The sequence below is a fragment of the Nomascus leucogenys genome, chromosome 8, assembly GCF_006542625.1.
Source record: "Nomascus leucogenys isolate Asia chromosome 8, Asia_NLE_v1, whole genome shotgun sequence".
Taxonomy (NCBI): Eukaryota; Metazoa; Chordata; class Mammalia; order Primates; family Hylobatidae; genus Nomascus; species Nomascus leucogenys.
Window position 1 is genome coordinate 43666424 of NC_044388.1, and position 27262 is coordinate 43693685.

A 27262-nucleotide genomic window follows, 5' to 3' on the forward strand; every position below is an offset into this window, starting at 1 on the left:
ATTAGGTATATCTCCTAATGCTGTCCCTCTCCCCTCCCCCCACCCCACAACAGTCCCCGGAGTGTGATGTTCCCCTTCCTGTGTCCGTGAGTTCTCATTGTTCAGTTCCCACCTATGAGTGAGAACATGTGGTGTTTGGTTTTTTGTCCTTGCGATAGTTGACTGAGAATGATGTTTTCCAGTTTCATCCATGTCCCTACAAAGGACATGAACTCATCATTTTTTATGGCTGCATAGTATTCCATGGTGTATATGTGCCACATTTTCTTAATCCAGTCTATCGTTGTTGGACATTTGGGTTGTTTCCAAGTCTTTGCTATTGTGAATAGTGCCACAATAAACATACGTGTGCATGTGTCTTTATAGCAGCATGATTTATAGTCCTTTGGGTATATACCCAGTAATGGGATGGCTGGGTCAAATGGTATTTCTAGTTCTAGATCCCTGAGGAATCGCCACACTGACTTCCACAATGGTTGAACTAGTTTACAGTCCCACCAACAGTGTAAATGTGTTCCTATTTCTCCACATCCTCTCCAGGACCTGTTGTTTCCTGACTTTTTAATGATGGCCATTCTAACTGGTGTGAGATGGTATCTCACTGTGGTTTTGATTTGCATTTCTCTGATGGCCAGTGATGATGAGCATTTTTTCATGTGTTTTTTGGCTGCATAAATGTCTTCTTTTGAGAAGTGTCTGTTCATGTCCTTTGCCCACTTTTTGATGGGGTTGTTTGTTTTTTTCTTGTAAATTTGTTTGAGTTCATAGATCAATGGAACAGAACAGAGCCCTCAGAAATGATGCCGCATATCTACAACTATCTGATCTTTGACAAACCTGACAAAAACAAGAAATGGGGAAAGGATTCCCTATTTAATAAATGGTGCTGGGGAAAACTGGCTAGCCATATGTAGAAAGCTGAAACTGGATCCCTTCCTTACACCTTATACAAAAATTAATTCAAGATGGATTAAAGACTTAAATGTTAGACCTAAAACCATTAAAATCCTACAAGAAAACCTAGGCAATACCATTCAGGACATAGGCGTGGGCAAGGACTTCATGTCTAAAACACCAAAAGCAATGGCAACAAAAGCCAAAATTGACAAATGGAATCTAATTAAACTAAAGAGCTTCTGCACAGCAAAAGAAACTACCATCAGAGTGAACAGGCAACCTACAGAATGGGAGAAAATTTTTGCAACATACTCATCTGACAAAGGGCTAATATCCAGAATCTACAATGAGCTCCTTTTTCTTTCCTCCCCCTTCCCCAGCTCTTGGACGGCTTTGCCCTGTCACTGATTGGTGCACACTCCCTTTTGAGAATCTCAGGGACTCAGTTTGGTAAAAGCAGCTGGTGGAGATGATGGAGAGAGGAGGAAGACTCTAAAAGGAGTGGGTACACGTGGAAGAATGCGGGAAAGGCCCTGTCCTTGTGTTATGGAGATTTAGGGCAGAAATAGAAAGCTAGGAGAGAGTTTGGCAAAAGGCGATTCTCATAGACTCCTTTCTTTGGGGGCTGTGGGACTGATGGTGAAGGAGTCTGGGTAACAGAAAAAAAAAAGAACCCCAAGAGGTGGATGAGTGTGGGACTTACAGAAGGAGGGGAAAAGGGTTTCTTAGCTCCTGACAGCTGAGTGTTGGTAGCGCATTACTTCCCTTCCCTTCAACCCTTAGGTTTTCTGGAAGCTGTAGGGAAAGAACACATAGCGCTGGATATTCTGGCTCTGGGATCCTATGAAGGAGAATGGTAGTAAATGTTTAGGAGTCCATGAGAAAAAGAGTGGGAGAGAAACTATGTAACTGTAAAAAAACTTTAAAAAACTAGGATCAGCTTCCAACACTACATACAAAAGTAGAACTTCTATTCCCATTGCCCAGATAAAGGACTATCAAGATTTTGCCATACTTGCTTCCACCATCCTCTTTTTTTTTTTTTTTTTTTTTTTCATTTTGTTACTGAGGTATTTTTAAAAGCAAATTCCAGTTATCATGTCATGATACCACCTATGATCATGTCATTATACCTATGATGTAATTATCAATAATATTACTTTTTAAATTTAAAAATATATTTAAAATTCAGGTTTTATCTTACATTAGATTCATATTTTTTAGGTAAACTTTTTTTTTAAGTAAACTTCTGGCTGGATGCAGTGGCTCACACCTGTAGTCTTAGCATTTTGGGAAGCCAAGGCAGAAAGATCAGTTGAGGCCAGGAGTTTGAGACCAGCGTGGACAACATAATAAGACCCCGTTTCTACAAATTCTTTTTCTTAATTAGCTGGGCACACTGGCCATATGCCTGTTGTCTCAGTTTCTCAGGAGGGTGAGGCAGGAGGATTGTCTGAGCCTAGGAGGTTGAAGCTGCAGTGATCTATGAGTGCTCCGTTGTACTCTAGCCTGGGTGACAGAGCAAGACCCTGTCTCCAAAAAATAAATAAATATTTAAAATTTAAAATTAGGATTTAAAATATGTTAAAGCTCAAAGATGAAAGTGTAGAATGGATATCATTATTATGTGTTATTCAGTGTGAATTACGATGATCACATCTATATCCATGGCTCTGGTGATGTCAAATATTATTCTCAGCCCAGATTTCTTCTCTGAACATACTTCTACCTATTCAACATCTCTGCTTCAAAATCCCGAAACAGGCCAGGCATGGTGGCTCACACCTGTAATACTATCCCTCTGGGAGACTGAAATAGGAGGATGATGTGGGCCCAGGAGTTTGAGACTAGCCTAGGCAACGTAGTGTGACCCCACCATCTGTACATAAAAATTAAAAACTAGCCGTGTGTGGTGGTGTGCCTGTAGTCCCAGCTACTTGGGAGGCTGAGGAGGGAGGAAAAGTTGAGCCCAGGAGGTCAAGATTGGAGTGAGCTAGGATCACGCTACTGTGTTCAAGCCTGGGTGACAGAGTGAGACCCTGTCTCTAAAATAATTAAAGTATAACAATGTATTTAAGCTATGTTTAAAATTTTTTTGAAACGAAATATGGAATGATAAAAAAAAAAACCTGAAACAGATCTCAACATGTCCAAGGCCAAACCCATGGCCTCACTCCAACAGTCCCCAAGCATTCACTGGTATTTCCTGAATCTCACTGAATGGCACTAGTCTTCTAGTTTCAAAGGCTAAAACTTACAAATTATTACCTCCTCCCACTTCAGCCCTGTATCCAGCTTATCACCCAGCCTTATCAGTCTCACCTCCTTATTTCCTCTCTAGAGCATAACTTCTCCTCCTGTTGCGGGAAGTCAGGGACCCCGAATGGAGGGACTGGCTGGAGCCATGGCAGAAGAACATAAATTGTGAAGATGTCATGGATATTTATCAGTTCCCAAAATTAATACTTTTATAATTTCTTATGCCTGTCTTTACTGCAATCTCTGAACATAAATTGTGAAAATTTCGTGGACATTTATCAGTTCCCAAATAATACTCTTATAATTTCTTATGCCTGTCTTACTTTAATCTCTTAATCCTGTTATCTTCGTAAGCTGAGGATGTATATCACGTCAGGACCACTGTTGTACAAATTGATTGTGGAGCATGTGTGTTTAAACAATATGAAATCAGTGCACCTTGAAAAAGAACAGAATAACAGCGATTTTCAGGGAATAAGGGAAGACAGCCATAAGGTCTGACTGCCTGTGGGGTTGGGCAGAATAGAGTCATATTTTTCTTCTTGCAGAGAGCTTATAAACGGACATGCAAGTAGGAGAGAGATTGCTGAATTCTTTTCCCAGCAAGGAATATTAATAATTAATACCCTGGGGAAGGAATGCATTCCTGGGGGGAGGTCTATAAATGGCCGCTCTGGGAGTCTCTGTCTTATGTGGTTGAGATAAGGACTGAAATACGCCCTGGTCTCCTGCAGTACCCTCAGGCTTACTAGGATTGGGAAATTCCAGCCTGGTAAATTTTGGTCAGACTGGTTCTCTGCTCTCGAACCCTGTTTTCTGTTAAGATGTTTATCAAGATAATACTTATATAGCTGAACATAGACCCTCATCAGTAATTCTAATTTTGCTCTTTGCCTTGTGATCTTTGCTTTGCCCTTTGCCTTGTGATCTTTATTGGCCTCAGAAGCATGTGATCTTTGTGACCTACTCCCTGTTCGTACACCCCCTCCCCTTTTGAAATCCTTAATAAAAACTTAATGGTTTTGCGGCTCAGGGGACATCACGGACCTACCGATATGTGATGTCACCGCCGGCGGTGGCCCAGCCGTAAAATTCTTCTCTTTATACTCTCTATATCTCAGACTGGCTGACACTTAGGAAAAATAGAACCTACGTTGAAATATTGGGGGTGGGTTCCCCCGATACTTCCTATTCATTAGCATCACCCTTGTCAAAGCCCCTAGAATAACATACTAGCAGTTTCACGTGTTCCATTTTTAACCTCTTTAATCCTTTTCCACATTGCAGCTGGGGTCTGTTCAAAATATAAACCTGAGTATATTCTCTGATGCTTAAAAACTCCTTATGGCTTCCTGTTGCTCTTAGAATAGAACCAGATTCTTGACAAGGCCTGCAAGGCTCTGTAAGCATGATGCCTTTCTATTTTCTCATCCTCATTTCTCCCCTTCATTCTTTCAGTATTATTTAATCAATATCTCTCTTTCCTACTAGTCTCTAAACTGCATGAGAACAGAGCCCTCCTCTTTTTTGCTTGCGGTTACATCCCCAGTGCCAAGCACAGAACCCAGTACCTAAAAATACTTAGGTATTTGTTCAGTGACTGAGTGAATGTGTGAGTGAAATGGAGGGGTGAACCATTCCTGATGGATAGGGAGCTGGCTTCTCTTTGCACTCATTGCATGATTGTTTGTTTTCTCTTATATTGAGTTGAAATCCACTTTCCTCTTAATAGTTGTCCACATGATCCTAATTTTTTCCTCTGAAGCTACAATAATTCTAATCCCTTTACCTCAAATGCGCTTAAAATATTTATAGACTCTATAGTGTTTCTTAGTTTTCTAGGCTAAATATCTTAGACTGATTGTTTACAGATACACCACCTTGATCCACATTCCTCTAAGGATGTTCATTTTTGTTCACAATTTTTTTAAGATGAGGAGCTCAGAACTGAATTCAGAATCTAACTGAATTCACAATCTCAGATGTTATGTGATCAAGGAGACTACAAGAAACTGTTCTGGCCATGAAGAGATGAATTTAACATATGGTTTAGCACCCAGGCCTTTGAGTTTGGACAGATTTGGTAAAATCTGTCATTAGTGGTAAAGACTGATGTCTTGGTTCAATAAGATAATCCCGGTGAGCTCTTAGTAGCCCATTGCCTGGTCCATCCAAACCCTCAGTGCATTTTACTCAATACTGTTGTCTTTGATGTTTCTGTTTATGTGTTAATGGGATCTGAGATTGCATTTGCTTTGTGCTCAGTTATGCCACCGTGGGTTGTATTGAGTTGCAATCACATGTTAACTGAAATCACATGTTAGAAAATGTTGGCCAGTTGCTCAGGTAGGTCTCTCATCCTGTACTTATATACAGGTTTGCTCTTCACCTCTGGGCTCCTTGAAGACATTGCATAGGACATGGTTGTAATGCCCATCCTTTCATATCAGACGGGTTTATGTATTTGTCTCTCGTTAGGTGACATCAGTTGATCTCAGAGTCTTGGGACTTGAGTTCTCTGTGTACTTTAGTTTGGATACATTTGGTCTCAGAGGGCAGAAATCCACTCACACTGGCTCAAATATGTATACATCATTGAGAGAGGGGAGTTTCATGGAAATTAAGCTGGGGCAGTGTAGGTAGGCCTTTGTGGGCATTGAAAAGTCCTCAGGTACCTCCATTCTCTATCACTTGTCTACTGGGATAGGATGGTCTTCTGTCTTTATTTTATCCTGACCTCAGCCTCCTGCAGATCCACTTACTGTCTTAATTCAGATTCTTGAGAGAGAGAATCTGTTGTTTGTATCACTTGGATAATCATATAGAACTTATTTAGGAAAAGACTAAGTAGAACAAGGGTCTACTGCAGTATATCTGATGTGATATTAATATTCTGTAGGTCCAGAGGAGCCATTGGACATTAACAGCTTAAATGTTAGGGATGCAAATGGGTACTGAGTTCCCAGGCACAGCCTGATAGTTTCAGGATTAGAATTTTATGCAGTGAGCAGATTTGAATGTTTGGAAGTTAAAAATACAGTCATTCACCACATAATGATGTTTTGATCAACAACTGACTGCATATACGATGTGATCATGTAAGATTATAATACCATATTTTTACTGTACCTTTTCTGTGTTTAGATACACAAATACTTAGCACTGTGTTACCATTGCCTACAGTATTTCAGTATGGTAACATGCTGTTCAGGTTTGTAGCCTAGGAGCAATAGGCTATACCATATATATGTAGTAAATATACCATCTAGGTTTGTGTCAGGTACACTCTATAATGATCACACAGTGACCTGCACAATGATGAAATCACCTAATGACAGATTTCTCAGAATCCATTGTTAAGCAACACATAACTGTATTCCCTATTCCACAGAACAGGGTTTAAATAATCAGACTGTTTCAAAAATAAATGGAAAACCTCTCATGTCTGGCCTAGAATCACCTCTCTATAGACAGAAGTACTAAAAGAACCAAATAAAAAATCCATTGGAAAACAAACCCAAAGCAAATGAAAGGAGGTAGTTCTTGTCCTAACATTTAATATAGGCTAATTAGTTTATGGGTAAATACACTTTATAAATTGTACACAAGAAAATACACATGTAATACCAATATTTTAGAAGTAGAATTTTTATTTTTACCAAATCCATCATGATTTACTTAGGTAACAAGTTCTTCCAGTATATCAGTTTGATTTATAGTAAAATGTAGTGTAAAACAGTTTTCTAGATGGAGAAACAGTGGCTCAGGACCATTTCTTGCCTGTCAGCATATGGAAAGGGTGGCTCTCCCATCATGCCACACCATCCACTCCTGCTGGGCGCACCAGGATAAAGATGTTAAAATACAACCTCTTGTATAGGGTTTTCAAGATCTGTTACTTAGAGTGGGATCATCTGTAGTACAACTGAGAGATGCTGAAGTTCTCCTTAAAAGGTCACTTGTATTAAGTTCCTGGAAGGCCTATTCATCCCCACTTACTTCCGTATCACCATTTTTAGAGATGCGCTTCCCACTTTAACCATAGTTTTCAAAATCTTAAGGCAGTGGAACCTTTTCCTAAAAAAAAAAATTACGTGGACTCTAATATATAATATATTTTTTGTTTGTTTGTTTTTGGGACAGAGTTTCGCTCTTGTTGCCCAGACTGGAGTGCAGTGGTGCGATCTCAGCTCACTGCAACCTCTGCCTCCCAGGTTCAAGCAATTTTCCTGTTTCAGCCTCCCAAGAAACTGAGATTACAGGCATGCGCCACCATGCCCAGCTAATTTTGTATTTTTAGCAGAGATGGGGTTTCAACATGTTGGCCAGGCTGGTTTCAAACCCCTGACCGCAGGTGATCTGCCCACCTCAGCCTCCCAAAGTGCTGGGATTACAGGTGCAAGCTACTGTGCCCGGCAATATATAATAGATTTTAAGGTGATATATGTTATAGTTGTAAAGATTAAAAACGTTAGTTTTAAAAACAATGGAATTTGTGAGATTGAAACATACAAAATAACTAAATCAGAGTCTAATTAAAAACTAAGCCGGATGTGGTGGCATGCACCTGTAATCCCAGCTACTCAGGAGGCTGAGGCGGGAGGATGACTTGAGCCCAGGAGTTCAAGATCAGCCTAGGCAACATAGTGAGACCGTGTTTAAAAAAAAAAAAAAAAAAGAATCAAATTTATTTCAGTAGTGTTTGGATTACATGTTATTGAAAGAACCTTGACTTATGCAGGTCAGTAGTTGCAGATAAGTTTTTAAATAATTCAACTTAGTACCTGAGCGTGTGCCTTAATTAAACTATTCCAAAAGTCTGAAAGAGGAGCAGAGGGGAATTTGTGTTTCAGATTTGAGTTATTAACAATATCTAACAATTCATCCAATTTATTAATTTTATAGATGTAAATTTTAGAAATAGTACATAAAGTGGTTCCTCATGAGTTTAAATCTTTTTGGTAGAAAATACAAAACTGAGATATTTAGAAGTATCATTTTAAAAAAATCTCAGATAATTTAGTGCTGTGTCTATTAAGTAGTCACTGTTAAAAGGCACATTTCCTGTTCTGGATGTTCTCAGATTCTCCAGCACCAACTGGGTTTCCAAAAATTCAGTTCATTTCTTAAACTATCTGTCCTTAGTGCAGACCCCACAAGTTAAGGTCTCAGTCCCACGAGACTGCCGCCACTTCAGATACCAGTCACAAGTCTCAGTGCTTCTGAGCAACTGGCCATAAATTTGGGGATTCTCATAACTCCTCAGTTTCAGTAATTTGCTAGAACGACTCACAGAACTCAGGAAAATACTTATATTTACTGGCTTATTGTGAAGGATACAACTCAGGAACTGCCAAATGCAAGGGATACATAGGGCAAGGTATCCCCATACCTGCAGGGGTGCAGAGCTTCCACGCCCTCTGGGCACACCACCCTCCCAGTAAGTCAACATGTTCACCAACCTGGAAGCTCCCTGTCCCCGTCATTTAGGGGTATTTATAGAGGTTTCATCACGGTGTGATTGATTAAATTATTGGCCTTGGTGATTGAGCTCATTTTCCACCCTTTCTCCCCTCCCTGGAAGGAGTGGGGATGGTGCTGAAAGTTGCAGCCCTCTAATCTTGGCTTGGTCTTTCTGGTGACCAGCCCGTTGCTGCAGCTGTCAAGGGACCCCGAGCACCCAGTCATTCATTAGCACACAAAAGACACTGAACCAGTCAGGAGGTTCCAGGGGTTGTAGGAGCTCTGTGCCAGGAACTGAGGACAAAGACAAAATACATATTTTTATTATACCACCTGTGTTGAATCTAAAAAGCTGACAATAAGCACCAAAACATAAAAGGAGTGATAACTATCTAAACCTTGATATAATCAAGACTCAGTGTTGTACAACTGGCCTGTCTTTTAACTGAGCCAGTTGTACATGGAAACATATGGATATTTGCAGCCCTACGGTGTTGATGGCCTGTTTTTAGTTGTCTGCCTCCCCATCATCAGCACAAAGAAACAATGCCACATTTATAACAGTTCACATTCATGGACAGAGATAATAGACTCTGTACACATAAGTGAAACTGTCAGTACAGTTTAAAATGTTCTTGTTAAAATTTTGTGTGTATTGCAGTTGAGTTTTTAAACTTTTTATTTATGAAAAGTTTCACAACTGTATGACAGAGAAAATAGTACAATGAAAACTCCCATATACCTATTCCTGGACAACAGTTACCAAGATTTTGCCATACTTACTATCTCTTTTTTAAAAAATGCTTTTGAAATATGTTAAACCAAATTCTGGTTATGAAGCACTGAGACGTTTTAACACATTTTAGTATTAATAATAGTTAAACATATATTTAAAAGAAAATTTTTAATTGGACATTTGTAGAATATCTGAAGTATGTTTGTGAAGTATAATTTATAAACCACTACCCAATAATAATCATAAAAGATTCATGAGAAAGGTGTGTGAATGCTTTAAAAAAAACTATTCCAAATCCCAGCCACTTGGGCAGCTGAGATGGGAGGATTGCTTGAGCCCCAGAGTTTGAGGCTGCAGTGAGCTGTGATCACACCACTGCATTCCAGCCTGGGCAACAGAGTGAGAGACCCCTAAAAAAAACAAAAAAACAAAAACAGGTTGGGCGCAGTGGGTTATACCTGTGACCCCAGCACTTTGGGAGACCAAGGCAGGCAGATTGCTCGAGCCCAGTGAGACCAGCCTGGGCAACTTGGCTGTCCTGTCTCTACATAAAAAATAAATTAAAATAAAAATTAACCGAGCTTAGTGGCTCATGCCTGTGGTCCCGGTTACTTGGGAGGCTGAGGTGGGAGGATCACTTGAGCCTGCGGAAGTCAAGGCTGCAGTGAACCATGATCAGGCCACTGCACTCCAGCCTGGGTAACAGAGACACTGTCTCAAGAAAAACAAAAATAAAAACTATAGCTATGATATTTCAGTGGTACTTTACTCTGATCCTGGATTAGGATTAGGAAGTCGGATTAGAGGGTCATCTCTTAATTTCCTTTAAAATCATGAGATATTATAACCAATTCACTGAGTTTTTCTGTTCTACTCTTGTTTCAGATATCTACGTTAGGAAATCACTTTGTGCTTTAACAAAATTATCTCATTCACACCTTCCTAATATTTGCGGCACTTATCCTAGTAAGACCGCAATTAAAAAGGATTTTTATTTTTTACAAGTGATTTAGAGAATTCCTGGTCCGACTTAAAGACAGAGGTTCTAAAGAAAAAGTAACTTTATTGTTTTATAATTTGTGTCTTAGTAAAATAAGGGCTATTTGTTTTAAAGCCATTTCCATATCTGGTTTTTTAAATTAGCTTTCTTATTTGGTTCTTTTAGTTTTTAGGTCTATAGAGAGATGATTCTGAATTGGTCACAGTAGATTTTTTAAATTTATTTTTGAAACAGCCTTTTAAAATTCTGTTCTGTGGATACTTGGCGGTTTTTTTTTTTTTTTTCTTTTTTTTTTTTTTTTTTTTTGAGACAGAGTCTAGGCTGGAATGCAGTGGCGCAATCTCAGCTCACTGCAACCTCCGTCTCCCAGGTTCATGTGATTCTGCTGCCTCAGTGTCCTGAGTGACTGGGACTACAGGCGTGTGCCACCATGTCTAGCTAATTTTCGTATTTTTAGTAGAGATGGGGCTTCACCATGTTGGCCAGGATGGTCTCGATCTCTTGACCTCATGATGTGCCCGTCTTGGCCTCCCAAGATACTTGTGTTTTTAATATCCAAAGATTCAAATCTGTTCACTGCATAAAGTTCTGACCCTGAAGCTGTCGGGCTGTGCCTAGGAACTGTCTCAGCGCCAATCTGCCTCCCTGCACCATAGCTGTTGGTTTCTAAAGATTCCTCCAGACCAGTTTTACCCTACAGAATGTTAACATCACATAATAATACATTGCAGCAGACTCTTGCTCTATTTATCCTTTTTCTAAATAGCTCCTTTGGTGTACTTACTATTCGTATCATTTGGATAATGCACATACACAACTTGGGATAGGAAAATTCATTTTAGGGTGTTGTGCCAGCTCTTCTCTTTCAGGCTGTGCTGCCATCCTTCCTGAACTTTAGAGATGCTTAATAAAAGCAAAGAGGGAAGAACTTGCTATTTGTTTATATGAATTCAGGTAAGAGAGGATATTTACCAATGATAGATAATTCTTTAATAGATGGTTTTTGTGTTTCATTTTAGAATCACAAGAAGCTGATGAACAGCTTGTAGCAGAAGTGGTTGAAAAATGTTCATCTAAGACTTGTTCTAAACCTTCAGAAAATGAAGTGCCACAGCAGGCCATTGACTCTCACTCAGTCAAGAATTTCAAAGAAGAACCTGAACATGATTTTAGCAAAATTTCCATCGTAAGGCCATTTTCAATAGAAACGAAGGATTCCACGGATGTCTCGGCAGCCCTCGGAACAAAAGCAGCTCATGGCTGTGTAACTGCAGTCTCAGGCAAGGCTCTGCCTTCCAGCCCGCCAGACACCCTCCAGGACGAGGCGATGACAGAAGGCAGCATGGGGGTCACCCTCGAGGCCTCCGCAGAAGCCGATCTGAAAGCTGGCAACTCCTGTCCAGAGTCTGTGCCCAGCAGAAGAAGCAAGCTGAGAAAGCCCAAGCCTGTCCCCCTGAGGAAGAAAGCAGTTGGAGGAGAGTTCTCGGACACCGACACTGCTGTGGAGGGCACAACTCTCCCCAAGGCATCCTACCACTTCAGTCCTGAAGAGCTGGATGAGAACACAAGTCCTTCTTTGCTAGGAGATGCCAGGTTCCAGAAGTCTCCCCCTGACCTTAAAGAAACTCCCGGCACTCTCAGTAGTGACACCAATGACTCAGGGGTTGAGCTGGGGGAGGAGTCAAAGAGCTCACCTCTCAAGCTTGAGTTTGATTTCACAGAAGATACGGGAAACATAGAGGCCAGGAAAGCCCTTCCAAGGAAGCTTGGCAGGAAACTGGGTAGCAAACTGACTCCCAAGATACAAAAAGATGGCATCAGTAAGTCAGCAGGTTTAGAACAGCCTACAGACCCAGTGGCACGAGACAGGCCTCTCTCCCAAATATCTTCTAAGCCAGATCCTAGTCAGTGGGAAAGCCCCAGCTTCAGCCCCTTTGGGAGCCACTCTATTCTGCAGAACTCCCCACCCCTCTCTTCTGAGGGTTCCTACCACTTTGACCCAGATAACTTTGATGAATCCATGGATCCCTTTAAACCAACTACGACCTTAACAAGCAGTGACTTTTGTTCTCCCACTGGTAATCACGTTAATGAAATCTTAGAATCACCCAAGAAGGCAAAGTCGCGTTTAATAACGTGAGTGACAGTGGGCGCTGGGTGTCGTGCTGTGTGTCTTCTCTGTTGAGTTTGGCAGCCAGCTACTTTTGGCTTTGGTGAACTGAATTTACCTTTGAGGTGCACCGAGGTTCATACAAAGCTTATAATGTTATCCTGCAGTCTTCACTATTTGGCCTAACTGTTGTGTGGAATCAGAAATACCAGAGGTTTCCTTTTCAGATTGTTGTCTTATTTCTGAATCCTTAGCTTAATCAGCTAAGCTCTTTTCCCTTGACCCTAGAGACTTTTTTTATGTTTAAAAAAAATAGACCGGGCACGGTGGCTCACACCTGTAATCCCAGCACTTTGGGAGGCCGAGGCAGGTGGATCACTTGAGGTCCAGAGTTTGAGACCAGCCTGACCAACATGGTGAAACCTGTCTCTACTAAAAATGCAAAAAATAGCTGGGCGTGGTGGTGCACACCTGTAGTCCCAGCCACCCAGGAGGCTGAGACATGACAATTGCTGGAACCCAGGAGGCAGATGTTGCAGTGAGCCGAGATCACGCTGCTGCTCTCTAGCCTGGGTGACAACAAGACTCCATCTCAAAAAAAAAAAAAAAAAAGTAGAGATCTGATGGTTTTCAGAAATCCTGGCTGGACTGTTAGGAGTCGCGTTATAGACAATTCAAACGTCAGTGCTGGCCACTGTCTTCATACTCTTTATGGATAAAACAGAAATTCCAGTCCTATAACTTAACCTCTGTAGCATCAATAACGTGGGAAATGGTCCAAAAGGGTCTTGTAGAAAGAAGACTTTTTACATAAACAGAAAGCTGTGATTTTTGTGGGAAACAAACCTACCACTAAAATTGATGAGAATTCTTGTCTCCATGTGTAATTTCTGGCTCATAGCCAGGAGGCAAATTTTCAGTAAGAATCAAGAATATTTTAAATGATCAGTTAAAACTGAGTAAATTAGTTGATTTAGTCAATCCCCCATCTCTCCTGGGAAATTATCTGACTTTTGCAAGGTCCTTGGAGTTTTCAGTATAATTACCTAAGGTCATATTCCATATCAAGTTTCAGTTTAACTTTGCTACAGGATTACTTTATCACAAAACTTGAGTAGATGATAATACAATCATATATCGTTTAGCCACAGGGTAAGCCACAGGGAAATGCATCCTTAGGTGATTTTGTTGTGTGAACATCATCAAGTGAACTTACCCAAACCTAGATGGTGTAACCTACTACACACCTAGGCTATGTGGTACAGCGTATTACTCCTAGGCTACAACCCTGTGCAGCACATTATTGTACTGAATAGGTGCTAGGTGTGGTGGCTCACACCTGTAATCCCAACACTTTGGGAGGCCAAGGTGGGAGGATCCCTTGAGGCCAGGAGTTCAAGACCAGCCCGGGCAACATAATGAGACCCCCCCCGCCAACCCACCAATTCCCTGTCTCTTAAAAAAATTTTTTTAATTAACTGGGAGTGGTGGTGCATGCCTGTAGTCCCAGGTACTCAGGAGGTTGAGGCAGGAGGATTGCTTCAGCCCAGGAGGTTGAGGTTGCTGTGAGCCATGATCATGCCATTGTACTCCAGCCTGGCTGGCAGAGCAAGACCCTGTCTTTAAAAAAAAAAGAAAACAAACTACTATAGGCAGTGTAACACAATGGTAAGTATTTGTGTATCTAAACATATCTAAGTATAGAAAAGGTACAGTAAAAATATAGTATAAAAGATAAAAAATAATACACCTGTATAGGGCCCTTACCACGAATGGAGCTTGCAGAATTGGAAGTTGCTCCGAGTGAGTCAATGAGTGGTGAGTGAATGAGAAGGCCTGGGACATTACTGTACACTACTGTAGCTTCTATAAACACGGTACACTTCAGCTATGCTATATTTTTTTAAATTTTTTTCCTTCAATAATAGATTAAGTTTAGCTTACTGTAACTTTTACTTTATCAACTTTTAAATTTTTTAAGAAGTTTTGAGTCTTGTAATAAAACTTAGCTTAAAACACAAACACATGGTACAGCTATACAAAAATATTTTCTTTATATCCCTATTCCATAAGTTTTCTTTGTGTAAAATTATTTATTTACTTTTTAAATTTTTTGTTAAAAACTAAGACACAGACGCACACATTACCTAGGCCTACCCAGGGTCAGGATCGTCAGGACATCACTAGACAATAGTTTTTCAGTTCCATTATAACCCTATGGGACCACCATCGTATGCATGACTGAAATGTCATTACATGGCACCTGACTGTATATCCTTTTAGGGCCACATTTTGCTAAAAAGTTTGAGTAAAATGTAGATATAAAGAAGGACCAATGAGATGCAGGATGAAATATGGGGGTATGAGAAGCACTGTGTTTGTACTCGTCACTGTAGATCAGTTGGAGAAATGCTTCTCAGCATTGCTATGACTTAAAGAAAAACTCCAGATATCATGGTGACTTAGAGCAGAAAGGAAGATGCCCAGAGGTGTAAAGAGCAGAAGGAAGGATCGACTTCAGGACCAGGAAAGTAGAGAGATATAGGAACCAGTTCCTCAGCAGCCCCAGAATGGCTAAGGGGAGTGAAATGTCATTAGTAGCTCTCGATCTGTTCTTTGATTATATATAAGCAGTTAAATGGTTGTTGGAAAATATTATTGACTGGGTGCCCTCTTTTGTGGCTTTTAAGGTTGGTTACTCCTCTCTAGACAGCACTTAGGGTATGTACTGGGCACGTCACTGCCTAGGTACTTCCTCCCCTACATGTGGGATGCTTCTGCCTACTGAAGTTGATAAGGAGTCATTTGTGTCTTTGAGTTGCATGCAACCAGTGCATTAAATAAGATGAAATCCGGGCCAAAGAAAGGGTAATTTATTCTACACTTTATATTCAGCAGCAAGAAGCACCGTCTCTCGAGTCCTGCCACCCTCGCCCAGTAGCCTTTTTCCCCTATTCTGTTTTTGTTGAATGAACTTCTTGATCTAATACACTTAATAGGGCTTTTTTTAAGTCTTTATGCAATCAAAAATCTTGTCGTCTTGTTCTTTTTAGAAGAAAGGAGTGCTAGACCTCTTGGAAGTTTATTTTTCATCTATAAATTTGAATTTGTGGCATTTCTGAGTGTTTCTACCAGTCTCTTTTGTAGTTGAGGTCTGTTCATCATTCACTCACTAGTGATAGATAACATTCATGAATATGACATTTTTAATTTGTATCTCACCTCATAGAAAGAATTGTGCAGCTTTTACATCTGCCAGACTAGAGTTGAATATTCCAGTCTTTACATGATTTTTTTCTCCATCTGTCTGTCTCTTTCGTGTCTCTAATTTTGTTGGTGCATCAGGACTACTGAACAAGTGAAATTTCTCTGTTTTCTGTTGTAAGTACTCCTGCTGTTTCTTTTGTCCCTGGGACCGTTGGCAGTTTCCTCTCTCCCCTCCCCCAGCCATCTCTCCATAGCATGTTTGCTTCTAATTCTGAGTTGGATCTTCTGATGATTTTTTTGCATTTCATCAGTCACTTCATGAGTCAGCTTAGCCTTGCAGTTGTCCCTACCTAAGGGAGTGGGGCTTGGCCTTTACACCTTAGGTGCTAGAGCTTGCGCTCCCTGGCTTGGCAGGTGTCACGTGGCGCTTTGACAATACCAAAAGCTGGCTTGGCCCCAAGATCATCACAGCAGTGGTTTGAGGGACTGTTCTGCTACTTAATATTGGAAATTATTGAATTTTTTGGCAGGATAAAGTTACTGGCTTGGAACAGTTAATAAATTTTACTGAGTCAGCTCAACCTGAGTTTGGTGGCAGAGGGTAGCACTCAGTAAGAAGATTAGGGAAAGAAGATCATGAACTAGTGATTATGCACATTCCGGTAACTTATGTGCTTGTCTTTGTATTTTTTCTCACAAAAGAAAAAAAGTTGCAAATAATTTTTTCTCTTTTTTTGGTCACAGTGGTGTTTTTACTGGAAATTCTAAGTTTATTAGAACAGAATCTGAATTAGTCCTGTGATCACAAGTTGTGTGCTAATCTACAAATAACAGGTGGTTCAAGCTTCCCCAGTTTCAGGCTTTGTGCAGCGTGTGACATTCATCTTCCATCTTACTACTTAATAGGAATGGTAACAGTTTACTCACATATTTTTATTTTTATACTTTTTATTGACGACAGTTCTTCTCTGTGAGCACACAAGTCTAACTTGGAACTGTTTTATGAGACGTCTATGGCTTTTAGTGCAATAAAGAATTTTTAAAGAATTTGGTCCAGCGTGATGATTTTTCTAATGAATGTCAAAGCCAAGCAAGTGAGGCTCAGAGGAACTGAATGTCTCCAGCTGCTAAGGCTCTACTGTCTGAAAAGCTTTTGGTGGCGTGTAATTAGAAACCATAGACATCAGAGTGCTACTGTTTGACAACTCACAGAAGCAAGCGGAGGGGGTCTTTTCAGAGAATGAGCCCCGCTGTAGGTCTTTGCTTACCCCGTCTCTCTGGAGAAAACTCAGAGGCATAAAAGGTGTTCCTGCCTCTCTCCTGCGGTGATGTATGATTTGTGTGGTGCTGTATGCTTTGGCTTCTATCTGCACACACTGCTCTCTGCTCCATTTCATACCTTGACAGTTGTCAGTGTGATTGCAAACTGGCTTGTTTGTGTTTCTTCTCTTTCCAGGAGTGGCTGTAAGGTGAAGAAGCATGAAACTCCGTCTCTCGCCCTGGATGTATGTTCTCAGGTGAGTCTGTGCCCATCTCCAGAATGTCTCTGAGACCAGTTTGCATCCCCCTAGCGGGTGGTTCAAAAGGACTTTCCAATGGGTACCTGAGTACTCAGCTTTAAGAAGCCAATTTCCAGATCTTTATTGTCCATGAAGAGAAGGCCCCTGAAGACAAGGGAACCCTTTCACAATGACTCTTTTTTTTGGGGGGGGTAAAATTCCCACTTTAAATGCTACAAAGATGCATCACCACAGGGTGTGAAAGTCTCCAGGGCACGAAAGGGAAGATCTGAAATATTGGTGTAGGTTCTAAGAAGATAATTGACTCTAATAACTGGATAGTATTTTTCTTAAGTCAGATGGTTTTCTAATTCATTGCTTTCAACAATAGAGGAAAACCTGAGCTGTCAGCTGATAGGTCAAAAAATAATGTTTGACGATAGATTTTTTGGGGCCCATAACTTGGAAAGGGGTTTAAAGAATTGAAAGGCACTTATATTACAGAACTACTTTCTGTTTCATCTATTGTTTATATAAATAAGGTTTCTTAATGATTATATTGATAAAAATAGAAACCAGGAATAAAATTGATGTTGACCTTTGTTACATTCTAGCAATAAATAATATCCATCCATGACTGTATAAACTAATTGCAAAACAAACCAAAGCCCAGGCCCATCTGATTGCAATGAGATCTCTTTGTTCTTTTTAAAACTTTCTCAGTATACTTATTATAGAAATACATTCATTGGTTAATAGAATTCAGTTTAACGTAACTTTTCCTATACAATTTGGATCAGAAACTTGGTATATGGTGTAAGATGTAAAAAAGGGGTGTGATGGGGAAATTTGCAATCTGAGTTATTTTTCATTTGTTACAAATGTGTAAAACATTCTCCCTCAGATTTTGCTAAAGTAGGCAGCAAGAACTATGAGAAATTTATCTTTGGTTTTCTTTAAAAAAAAAAAAAAAAACCAAAACCCATATATTTATTGTACTGTAAAAGTTTTTAAGAATTAGTGCAATAAAACATTTTGTAATTGATATAACAACTTACTTTTGTGTTTGATAATACTTATCAAAACTTGCAATATTTTGAAAATAAGTTATGCATGAATAAATGTAATAACTCTCCAGCAGATAAAATTTTAAGACTTAAAAACGTTTCACAGAGACATTGGATAGAGACCTTTAAAAAGACTTTCAACCATGCAGATGTTTTTCATTTGGATAGTTTCTTGATGGAAGTGGAATGGAAATACAGATTTAGAGAGGAAAAGGAATAACATAAATTTCTGACTTATTCAGGAACTTGTTCATTTAAATTTACATACGGCATCAAATCACTATGGTAACTAGATAGCATTAAGTAAATTCAATATTTAGAATATTCCAGATATTACCTTCTTTGCAATTATTTAAACTTATGCCAAAAAGTTTTTAGATGTCACTTGAAAATGCAATGGGGTACATAGATTTTCAAAAAAAAATTAGGAGGTATATGAGCAAAAAATTTGAAAACCATTGTCTTAAACCACTTAAACTGCTTGCTTATAAACTTAACCTAGAGAAGATCATTTTTTAAAACCTCAGACTCAAGTTACAGAAACTAGGTTGTATAAAACAGCATCTCACAATTGAAAGACTCCAACTTCCTCCTTGCTTTGTACCCAGATCTGTGATTAACCTCTTACATATCTGTATGGAGTTGTGTCTACTTTGTTCCATTAATGGGGTGTCAGTTTTCCCCATTGCTTGCCCTCCTAAAGGGTAGCATCTTCTCTGTTGTGTTTCTCAGGATGAAGGGGCAGTGATCTCCCAGATTTCAGACATTTCTAATAGGGATGGCCATGCTACTGATGAGGAGAAACTGGCATCCACGTCATGTGGTCAGAAATCAGCTGGGGCCGAGGTGAAAGGTGAGCCAGAGGAAGACCTGGAGTACTTTGAATGTTCCAATGTTCCCGTGTCTACCATAAATCATGCGTTTTCATCCTCAGAAGCAGGTATGGAAGCATATCTTCATCTTTCTAATGTACATAAGCATGGAAATGCCTGAAAGCCTAATAAAGCAGGAGGCGCCTTACAGAGATTAAAGAATTGGGTCACTTGAAGGATAGATTTAGGATGCTGACCTATGCTTTGCTTCTTTACCTGGAAAAAGGACACAAAAAAAGTGGTTATTGAAGTACTAGGAATGTAGGGATATTTGTGACAAGTTGTATAGGAGATGCTGATGTATGTGAGACTGCTTGAATTTCTTTATAATTTTATGTGAATAGGGCCATATCTTAAAGTATAGTGGTGTGTTAGTTCATTTGTGTTGCTCTAAAGGAATACCTGAGAATGGCTAATTTATAGGAAAAAGAGGTTTATTTGGTTCATGGTTCTGCAGACTGTAGAATAAGCATGGCGCCAGTGCCTGCTTCTGGTGAGGGACTCAGGAAGCTTCCAATCATGGTGGAAGGCAAGGGGGAGCAAGTGTGTCACATGGTGAGAGGTGGGAGGAAGAGGGGGGGAGGATGCCAGGCTATTTTTAACAAACATCTCACAGAAACTAACAGCAAGAAGTCACTCATTACCACAAGGAGGGCACCAAACTATTCATGAGGGATCTGCTCCTATGACCCAGCAACCTCCCATTAGGCCTCACTTCCAACTGTTGATCAGGTTTCAACATGAGATTTAGGGGGCAAATATTTAAACTATATCAAATGGCCTATACATATGTCATACGTTTGACTTTTTTGTGATTGTTATACTCATTGTTTAACTTAGAGAAATAACAACTAACATGTATGGTGCCTTACCATGTACAGGCATTGTTTTAAGTGGTTCGCATATACTCATTCATAGCAAGGTGTTACCCTTTTCTCCATTCTTCAGAGAAACAAAGTAAGTCAAAGAAGTTAAGTGACTTGATTAAAGTCACTTGGCTAGGGTAGGACAAAAAAGTGGTATCTTTTTCCTCACTCACCGCAAGGTTCATGGCTGAGACATCTCTAACAAAAGATCAACAAGAGAAAAGTGTACAAATATATTTAATATAAGTTTTATGTGACATTAGAGGCTCCAGAAATGAAGACCCAAAGGAACAGGGAAAACTGTACTTTTACAGATAGTTGTGCAGAAGTATAATCGGAGAACAGAAGGGTGTGATCTATGGTAATAAACCAGGGGAACTTAGCAAGTCCTGTTTGTTCCAATTCCTCTTGGTGTCTGTGTCTTTCAGGATAAGGACATTGTTTTTCTCTGTATACAGGGAGGACCCCTCTTGTAATGAGGTCTTATGATCTATTTTCAGGGGAAGGTCTGAGGGATTCCTTTATGGCCTGCTTCAGGGAAGGGGGCAGGAGAGGGGCTGAGAGAGCTCCCTGCTTCTGCTGTGTCCTCAAATGAGAAGGCGCCATATTTTGGTGAAGTGCGTTCTGAACCTCATCATTAGTAAATGTTAGAACTACATTTGACCCTAAGCAGTCTGGTTCCATGGTCTTTTCGCCACAATGCCAAAGTATGAAGAGATTATTTTCATGATACCAGGCTACTGTAAATTTTCCTGGTACAGATGTGGTAAGTTGAGATTGACCAGTGCACTGTAAAATCTTTCTTAACATGCTAATGAGGGACCTGGGCTAACCAGGGCTGAAGCCTCTTATTGATGGACTCGTCAGATCATTCTAGAGCTAAGCCCCTCTTTCTTGGGACCCCAGTTACATCCTTGGCCTTCAACTTTACTTATGAAAAGTTTAGAACCATGTTCCTGACTACATTAAACATTATTAAAAACTCGGATCTTCTTAACATAATTTTATTCATGGGCTTTTATGTATAGAATTTTAAAAGTCATGATCTGCCATTAAGCCAGGGAAGCAGATGGAAAGTCAGGACTTGGAGCAATTTATTCCCCCTGGCCTCCTTCTCATCCCAGGCCTCGGTCTCTCATCTGTAAAATAATATGCCAGGCATTGTTCTTGATTTCTTCCAATACTGCCTTCTGCCCTGACATCTTTCCCAAAGATCTTGTTCGCCATTCCCCCAGTTTCTTGGGGTTAATCCTGAGTATTCTTAACACCTGCCTTGGTTTTTTTCCATCTGAAGTGTCTTCCTTTGCTGCCTCTTACACAGATCTGCACATCCCTTCAGGTCTCCCCAGCATGCTTTATGCTCCCACATTTCCTTTCCCCCTTCCTGTTCCACAGTACCTAGCGCAGTGTGTTAATTACAGGAAGGTAATATTATAAACTTACTGAGGTTAGAGATTACCAGACAGTCATCTTTGAGTCACCTTTGACACAGTACATGGTAAACATTTATTGAATTATATTCTTCCTCACTAGAGGAAATTCCTTCAGCAAAAATTTATGTGGAGAGCTGGGACCCTGTGCATACAGTGCTGTCTTCAAAGTTAGCAAACAGCAAGGGGAACATATTTAAACAAGTTGTTACATTGTAACTGATCAGCCACATCACAAGCAAGTGGAGGCTGCGGTCCTGGGTGTGGGAGTGGCTATAGGCCCTGTTAGGTGAATTCTGACTGTGTCCTGGGGAGTGTCCCCTTGGAGCTGGGTCCTGATGGATACTTACTAGATGTTCTCCAGGAAACGAGACTTTCACACAGCCATGGGAAGAAAGCTGCTATGTTGGTAAAAGGCCTGGTTGCTTTCTGTAAGTATCTGGCCAAGTGGAAAACAAGGTCGTACTGTGGAATCTGGGCTTGATCCTATAGGTAGGGAGGGGGAGGTTGAAGGTTTTTGAACAAGGGAGTGATGGTCACATTTGTGTTTTAAATAATTAGCTATTGACAACAATAGTAGTCAATGATTGCCATGTGGAGGATTGTAACTTTAAACTTTTGTATGCTTTTCTGTATTTTTATGTTTACTTTAATGAGTGTATCTTCTGGTTATTTTATTTTTTATTTTTCTTATTTTTGAGACTGAGTTTCGCTCTTGTTGCCCAGGCTGGAGTGTGGTGGTGCTATCTCAACTCACTGCAACCTCCAGCTCCCGGGTTCAAGCGATTCTCCTGCTTCAGCCTCCCAAGTAGCTGAGATTACAGGCATGCGCCACCACGCCCAGCTAATTTTTGTATTTTTAGTAGAGACGAGGCTTCGCCATGTTGGCCAGGCTGGTCCCCTGACCTCAGATGATCCACCCACCTTGGCCTCCCAAAGTCCTGGGATTACAGGCATGAGCCACTGTGCCCAGCTGTCTTCTGGTTATTTTAAATGTCACCCTCTAACCTAGTAGAGTAGAGGATAGACCTGAGACAAGGAAGCCCATTTGAAGGATGTGGAGGGGAGAATGAGTTTAGTTTTGCTGCCTTGAATTTTAAAGCTTATTGTAATGTAAATTCTTATTATCTTATCTGCTGCATTAATTAGATCAAGGCCACCCTTCTGGGCTGGAAATTAAATTCACTCCGACTTGATGATAAAAAAAAATTCAGTGTTACACAGTGTCCCCTTTCTGAAATAATGCCACAGTTACACATTTTTCCAAACTTTTAATGGACACAAGGGGGCAGCCTTGCTGTTCTTTCAGCCTGAAGGCTGACGACCTGTTTGTGGCTGACTAACCACGTGCTCCTCTTCTGAATGTCATGGATTTACAATAGCACTCAACAAAATGCCAGCGCTCCTTTTAAATAAAATCTTAAAATGCTTTTCATGTGTTCATAGTCATTCTTGCCTGCACTGGGGTTTCCAAGAGCCTTTCACTAGGGAGGAAAGGAACCGACTTCTTGGGATAACTATAAAAATGACTTTCTGTCTTAGGCATAGAGAAGGAGACGTGCCAGAAGATGGAAGAAGACGGGTCCACTGTGCTTGTAAGTTCCTGAATGTGGAGGGCTGGGTGAGGCTCAGGTTTCTTTCAGTATTTGTTTTGAAGCCCATGTGAATTTGTTAAATTCTGGTCAGTGTTAGGTGATGAGAATAAAATGTAAATGAGATCGTTTCTTCACTTGAGGAACACGTAGTCTCTGCATTGTAACCCTAGCCGCAGGTAGCTGTGGAGCACTTGAACTATAGCTACTCAGAAAAAGAAGAAGCATAAATGTCTCAACTTTTTATATTAACTACATGTTGACATGATAATATTTTGGATGTATTGGGTTAACTAAGGTTTATTATTATCATTATTATTGTTATTATTATTTGAGACAGTCTCACTCTGTTCCCCAGGCTGGAGTACAGTGGTGCAATCTTGGCTAACTGCAACCTCCACCTCCTGGACTCAAGTGATCCTTCCACCACAGCCTCCCAAGTAGCTGGAACTAGAGGCGTGTGCCACCACACCCAGCTAGTTTTTGTATTTTTTGTAGAAATGGGGTCTTGCCATGTTACCTAGGCTGGTCTCAAACTCCTGGGCTCAAGCCATCTGCCAGCCTCCGCCTCCCAAAGTGCTGGGATTACAGGCATGAGCCCCTGCACCTGGCTGGTTTACTCAGTTCTTTTTTTCTGTTCTTTTTTTTTTTTTTTTTTTTTTTTTTGAGACAGTGTTTCACTCTTGTCACCCAGGTTGGAGTACAGTGACGCAATCTCAGCTCACTGCAACCTCCACCTACTGAGTTCAAGCAGTTCTCCTTCCTCAGCCTCCTGAGTAGCTGGGATTACAGGCATGTGCCACCATAGCCGGCTAATTTTTGTATTATTAGTAGAGATGGGGTTTCACCATGTCGGCCAGGCTGGTCTCAAACTCCTGACCTCAGGTGATCCACCTGCCTTGGCCTCCCGAAGTGCTGGGATTACAGGCATGAGCCACTGCGCCCAGCCCATTTACTCATTTCTTAAACTTTAAACTTCCTGATTTCCAACTGATTTATCCATAAAATGAGTAGCACCCATCTGCCTTATCAAAGTGGTTGTAAGGATAAGATGAAATGACAACGTGAACGATTTAAGCTGTAAAGTGCTAGAATACACTAGTGGTGTGCTAGAATACACTTGTGTTAGAATACACTGGTGTGGTGTTGATAGGAAACACGTGGAAAAGAGAGTGAAAAGGAAGAGAATGAAAAAGAAAAATGGCAAATGCTGTCTCTGAAGCCAGCTGGTGAGGAACATATCATATGCTGTGACCTTTTAAAAGCAACTCCTTTTGAACTTCCCAGCATAAATTAACTTCTGCTTCATTAGAACATTGAATAAACATCGTATAAAGAAGTTTCATCATGCAAAACATTGAATGAAAAAATCATCTATTTAATCCATCATTCACTTTTTAAGTTTCTCCGTGTTGCTCTGAAGTCCATTCCTATGCAGTCTTGTGCCGAGCAGTAGATAGTGGCTGGACTAAGGCCAGAGCACAATCAGTGGTAGGAGTCAGTCTCTCCTTGCTTTTCAGCTGTTGTTCCCCAGCATTTTTCATGTGAGAAGTTAACTTTTCAAGTTTAAAATTTTTTAAAAGGTGAGTTCATTTGGCTTTTTCGGGCATGTCTCTGTTAGAGTACGGCAGGGGCTGGTACTGCTCCGTTGTGATTGAGGACAAGTGAGCACAGTCAGCACACTGCCACAAATTAGTGATGCGAATTCTCCACAGCCACGGTAATCTGTGGCATCTGTGTTCACTGTAAATTTGCAACCGGGAGTCCATTGAGTTCTGTTGTCTATAGACTGGTCTTTGTTGGTCCTCAATTGTGAACGTTTTGAGGGACTGAGAGAAGCGGTAAACATGAAATGAAACCCTTTTGGAAGGATATGATTGATTGATTTAGCGTCTTCGTTAAAGACATATTAGATGGCCCAGGCCTAAAAGAGATCTTCTGGCCAGTTCTCTGTGATGGTAGATTCTGTAACAAGCTTGTCCAACTTGCTTAATTTTGTTGTTGTTGTTCTGATCAGTTTTGTTTTAGGCTTTTAGCAGCCTGAAGCCATAGTTTTTAGTTTCTGTCTCTAGTGATAAGCGGAAAAGAGGGATGAGGAAGGGGCTTTACTGCCCCAACCAGAAACAGCAACTAAGAACCCATGACTGCATTCTCTCCCTTGGACACCCCTGTGAAATGTTCTGCACTTTTTGATAAGCAACCTAAAGGACTAAGGAATGTAAAAAGTTAAATCCTAGGAGACTGGAAAAGATGGCTAAAGTAGGCAAGAGCGTGCATTCCTGCCCTGACACCTGTAAGAGTTGTTGCATTTTGAGTAGTGAGGCTTGTAAATGTGGCCAGGCAGAGAGGAGAGTGGCTGGGGAGAGCTGGCAGGCTGAAGAGCCCACTCACCTGGAGACATCAAACACCATCTAAGGTTTGATCTCCTACCGCCTGCTGAGGATGCTGCATCTTCAGGACCCCACATGTGTTAACATTGAGTTGTTAAGCAGGCAGACTGAATTCATTTACCCTCTCAACAAATGAGTGAGATGCTGAACTCTGCAATGGATGTTGATGTTTTCCTGGCTATGAAGATTTTTAGGGGGCTTATTTCCCAAAACTCACGAACTTGGTAGCCATGGAAAGCACTGAGAGTCTGTTTCCTAAAGTTGACTCAACCTGGGGACTCTGGCTTAAACTAAGAACTCACAAGAGACTGACCCATGAAATGTTATTAATTTAGAATCAGAAGTTTAACAGTGAGGTAAATCAAGTCTCAACTTGACCTCCTGTGTTACCTCCCTTTAGGCAAGTAACAGTTTCTTGATAAGAAACAAGGCACGGGAAGTTAATGAGATGATTCAAATGTCCAGGGGTGTATCAGCTATCTGCTGCTGTGTAACACATTACTCCAACACTTCAAGCAAGTGTTTATTATCTCATTGTTTCTGTGGGTCAGGAATCTTGGGCAGCTTTGCTGGGTGCCTCTGACTCAGGATCTGTTACAGGCTGCAATCAAGGTGTTGATCAGGGCTGCAGTCATATCCAGGCTTGACTTGGGGAGGATCTGCTTCCAAGCTCACTCATGTGGTGTTGGCAAGTCTTGGGTCCCCACTGGCTTTTGGCAGAGACATCGGCTCCTTGCCACATGGGCCTTTCCTTGTAGCTTCTCAAAACATGGAAGTCAGAGTTTGTTCAGAACCTAACCTCGGAAGTGACATCCATGACGTTTGCCATATTCTAATGAGTCACTAGGTCCAGCCTACACTCAAAGGGAAGAAATTACAGAGGGAGGGGATTAGTACTGGAGGTAGGGGTTACTGGGGGTCATTTTAGAGGCGCCCACTGCAAGTGCCTTCTGGTTCTAGTGGTAGATCTATCCCAAGAGAGAAAAGAGAGGTTTTGTGGGTACCTTGGACTTCTGTTGGCATGGTGGGCTGCCCTCCCCCAAATGCTGCTGGAACATGGGCACTGCCAGCTTGTGGCTTTTGTATTTTGCTTTTCTGTGGCCTGAGACAGGTTTCTATTTTGGGCCCATAGCTGAGGTCTGTGAAGCCGCATGCTAAAATTCTGTTTCTGAGCATTTTCTAGAGAGAGAGTAAAACTATAATGACTCTGAAAAATTTAAAAGCCACTGGTCTACGTTCACCTTGGACTTTGTGTTTAGTGTTGATTCACACAAGATGTAACTGATTGATTATAATCAATAACTAATTGATTAGTTATCCCACATTTAAGATTAAGATTATTCCAGGTCACTTTGGCATTTTGGATGTTCCCAAAGTATTAGATGACTCATTTATATAAAAAGTTTACTTCTGGCCGGGCGCGGTGGCTCACACCTGTAATCTCAGCACTTTGGGAGGCCGAGGCGGGCGGATTGCAAGGTCAGGAGATCGAGACCATCCTGGCTAACACGGTGAAACCCCGTCTCTACTAAAAATACAAAAAAATTAGCCGGGCATGGTGGCGGGCGCCTGTAGTCCCAGGTAGTCGGAGAGGCTGAGGCAGGAGAATGGCGTGAACCCGGGAGGCGGAGCTTGCAGCGAGCCGAGATTGCACCACTGCATTCCAGCCTGGGCCACAGAGTGAGACCCCGTCTCAAAAAAAAAAAAAAGTTTACTTCCATAGGTGGGAGGAATAGCCACCAAAAACATCTTTTAGAAAGGAAAATAGTACAAAGTCCATGTTCTCATGAAAAGAAAAGTTTGCCAGTGTTTCCCTCTGGAACCTGAGCTTATGAAAGAAGCAAGCCAGCACCTCAGAGGGCGAAGTGCTGCCA

The 27262-nt window shown here is 40.9% G+C and overlaps 1 protein-coding gene across 12 annotated transcripts in view; it reads left to right on the forward strand.

The window, feature by feature from the left end:
* The window catches only part of TACC1 (transforming acidic coiled-coil containing protein 1), a 129185-nt gene that overhangs the window by 84035 nt on the left and 17888 nt on the right, over positions 1–27262 (forward strand). For 3 of the 12 annotated variants that reach the window (XM_030817153.1, XM_030817147.1, XM_030817145.1), the window contains exons 3-7: positions 11375–12491; positions 15811–15846; positions 17129–17189; positions 18971–19178; positions 22949–23001. In XM_030817153.1, the coding sequence (XP_030673013.1) occupies positions 11683–12491; positions 15811–15846; positions 17129–17189; positions 18971–19178; positions 22949–23001 (1167 nt within the window). In that variant the 5' untranslated portion in view covers positions 11375–11682. The remainder of the gene's footprint in view (positions 1–11374; positions 12492–15810; positions 15847–17128; positions 17190–18970; positions 19179–22948; positions 23002–27262) is intronic. The other 9 variants (XM_012508498.2, XM_030817150.1, XM_030817146.1 and 6 more) reach the window with 5 other exon arrangements.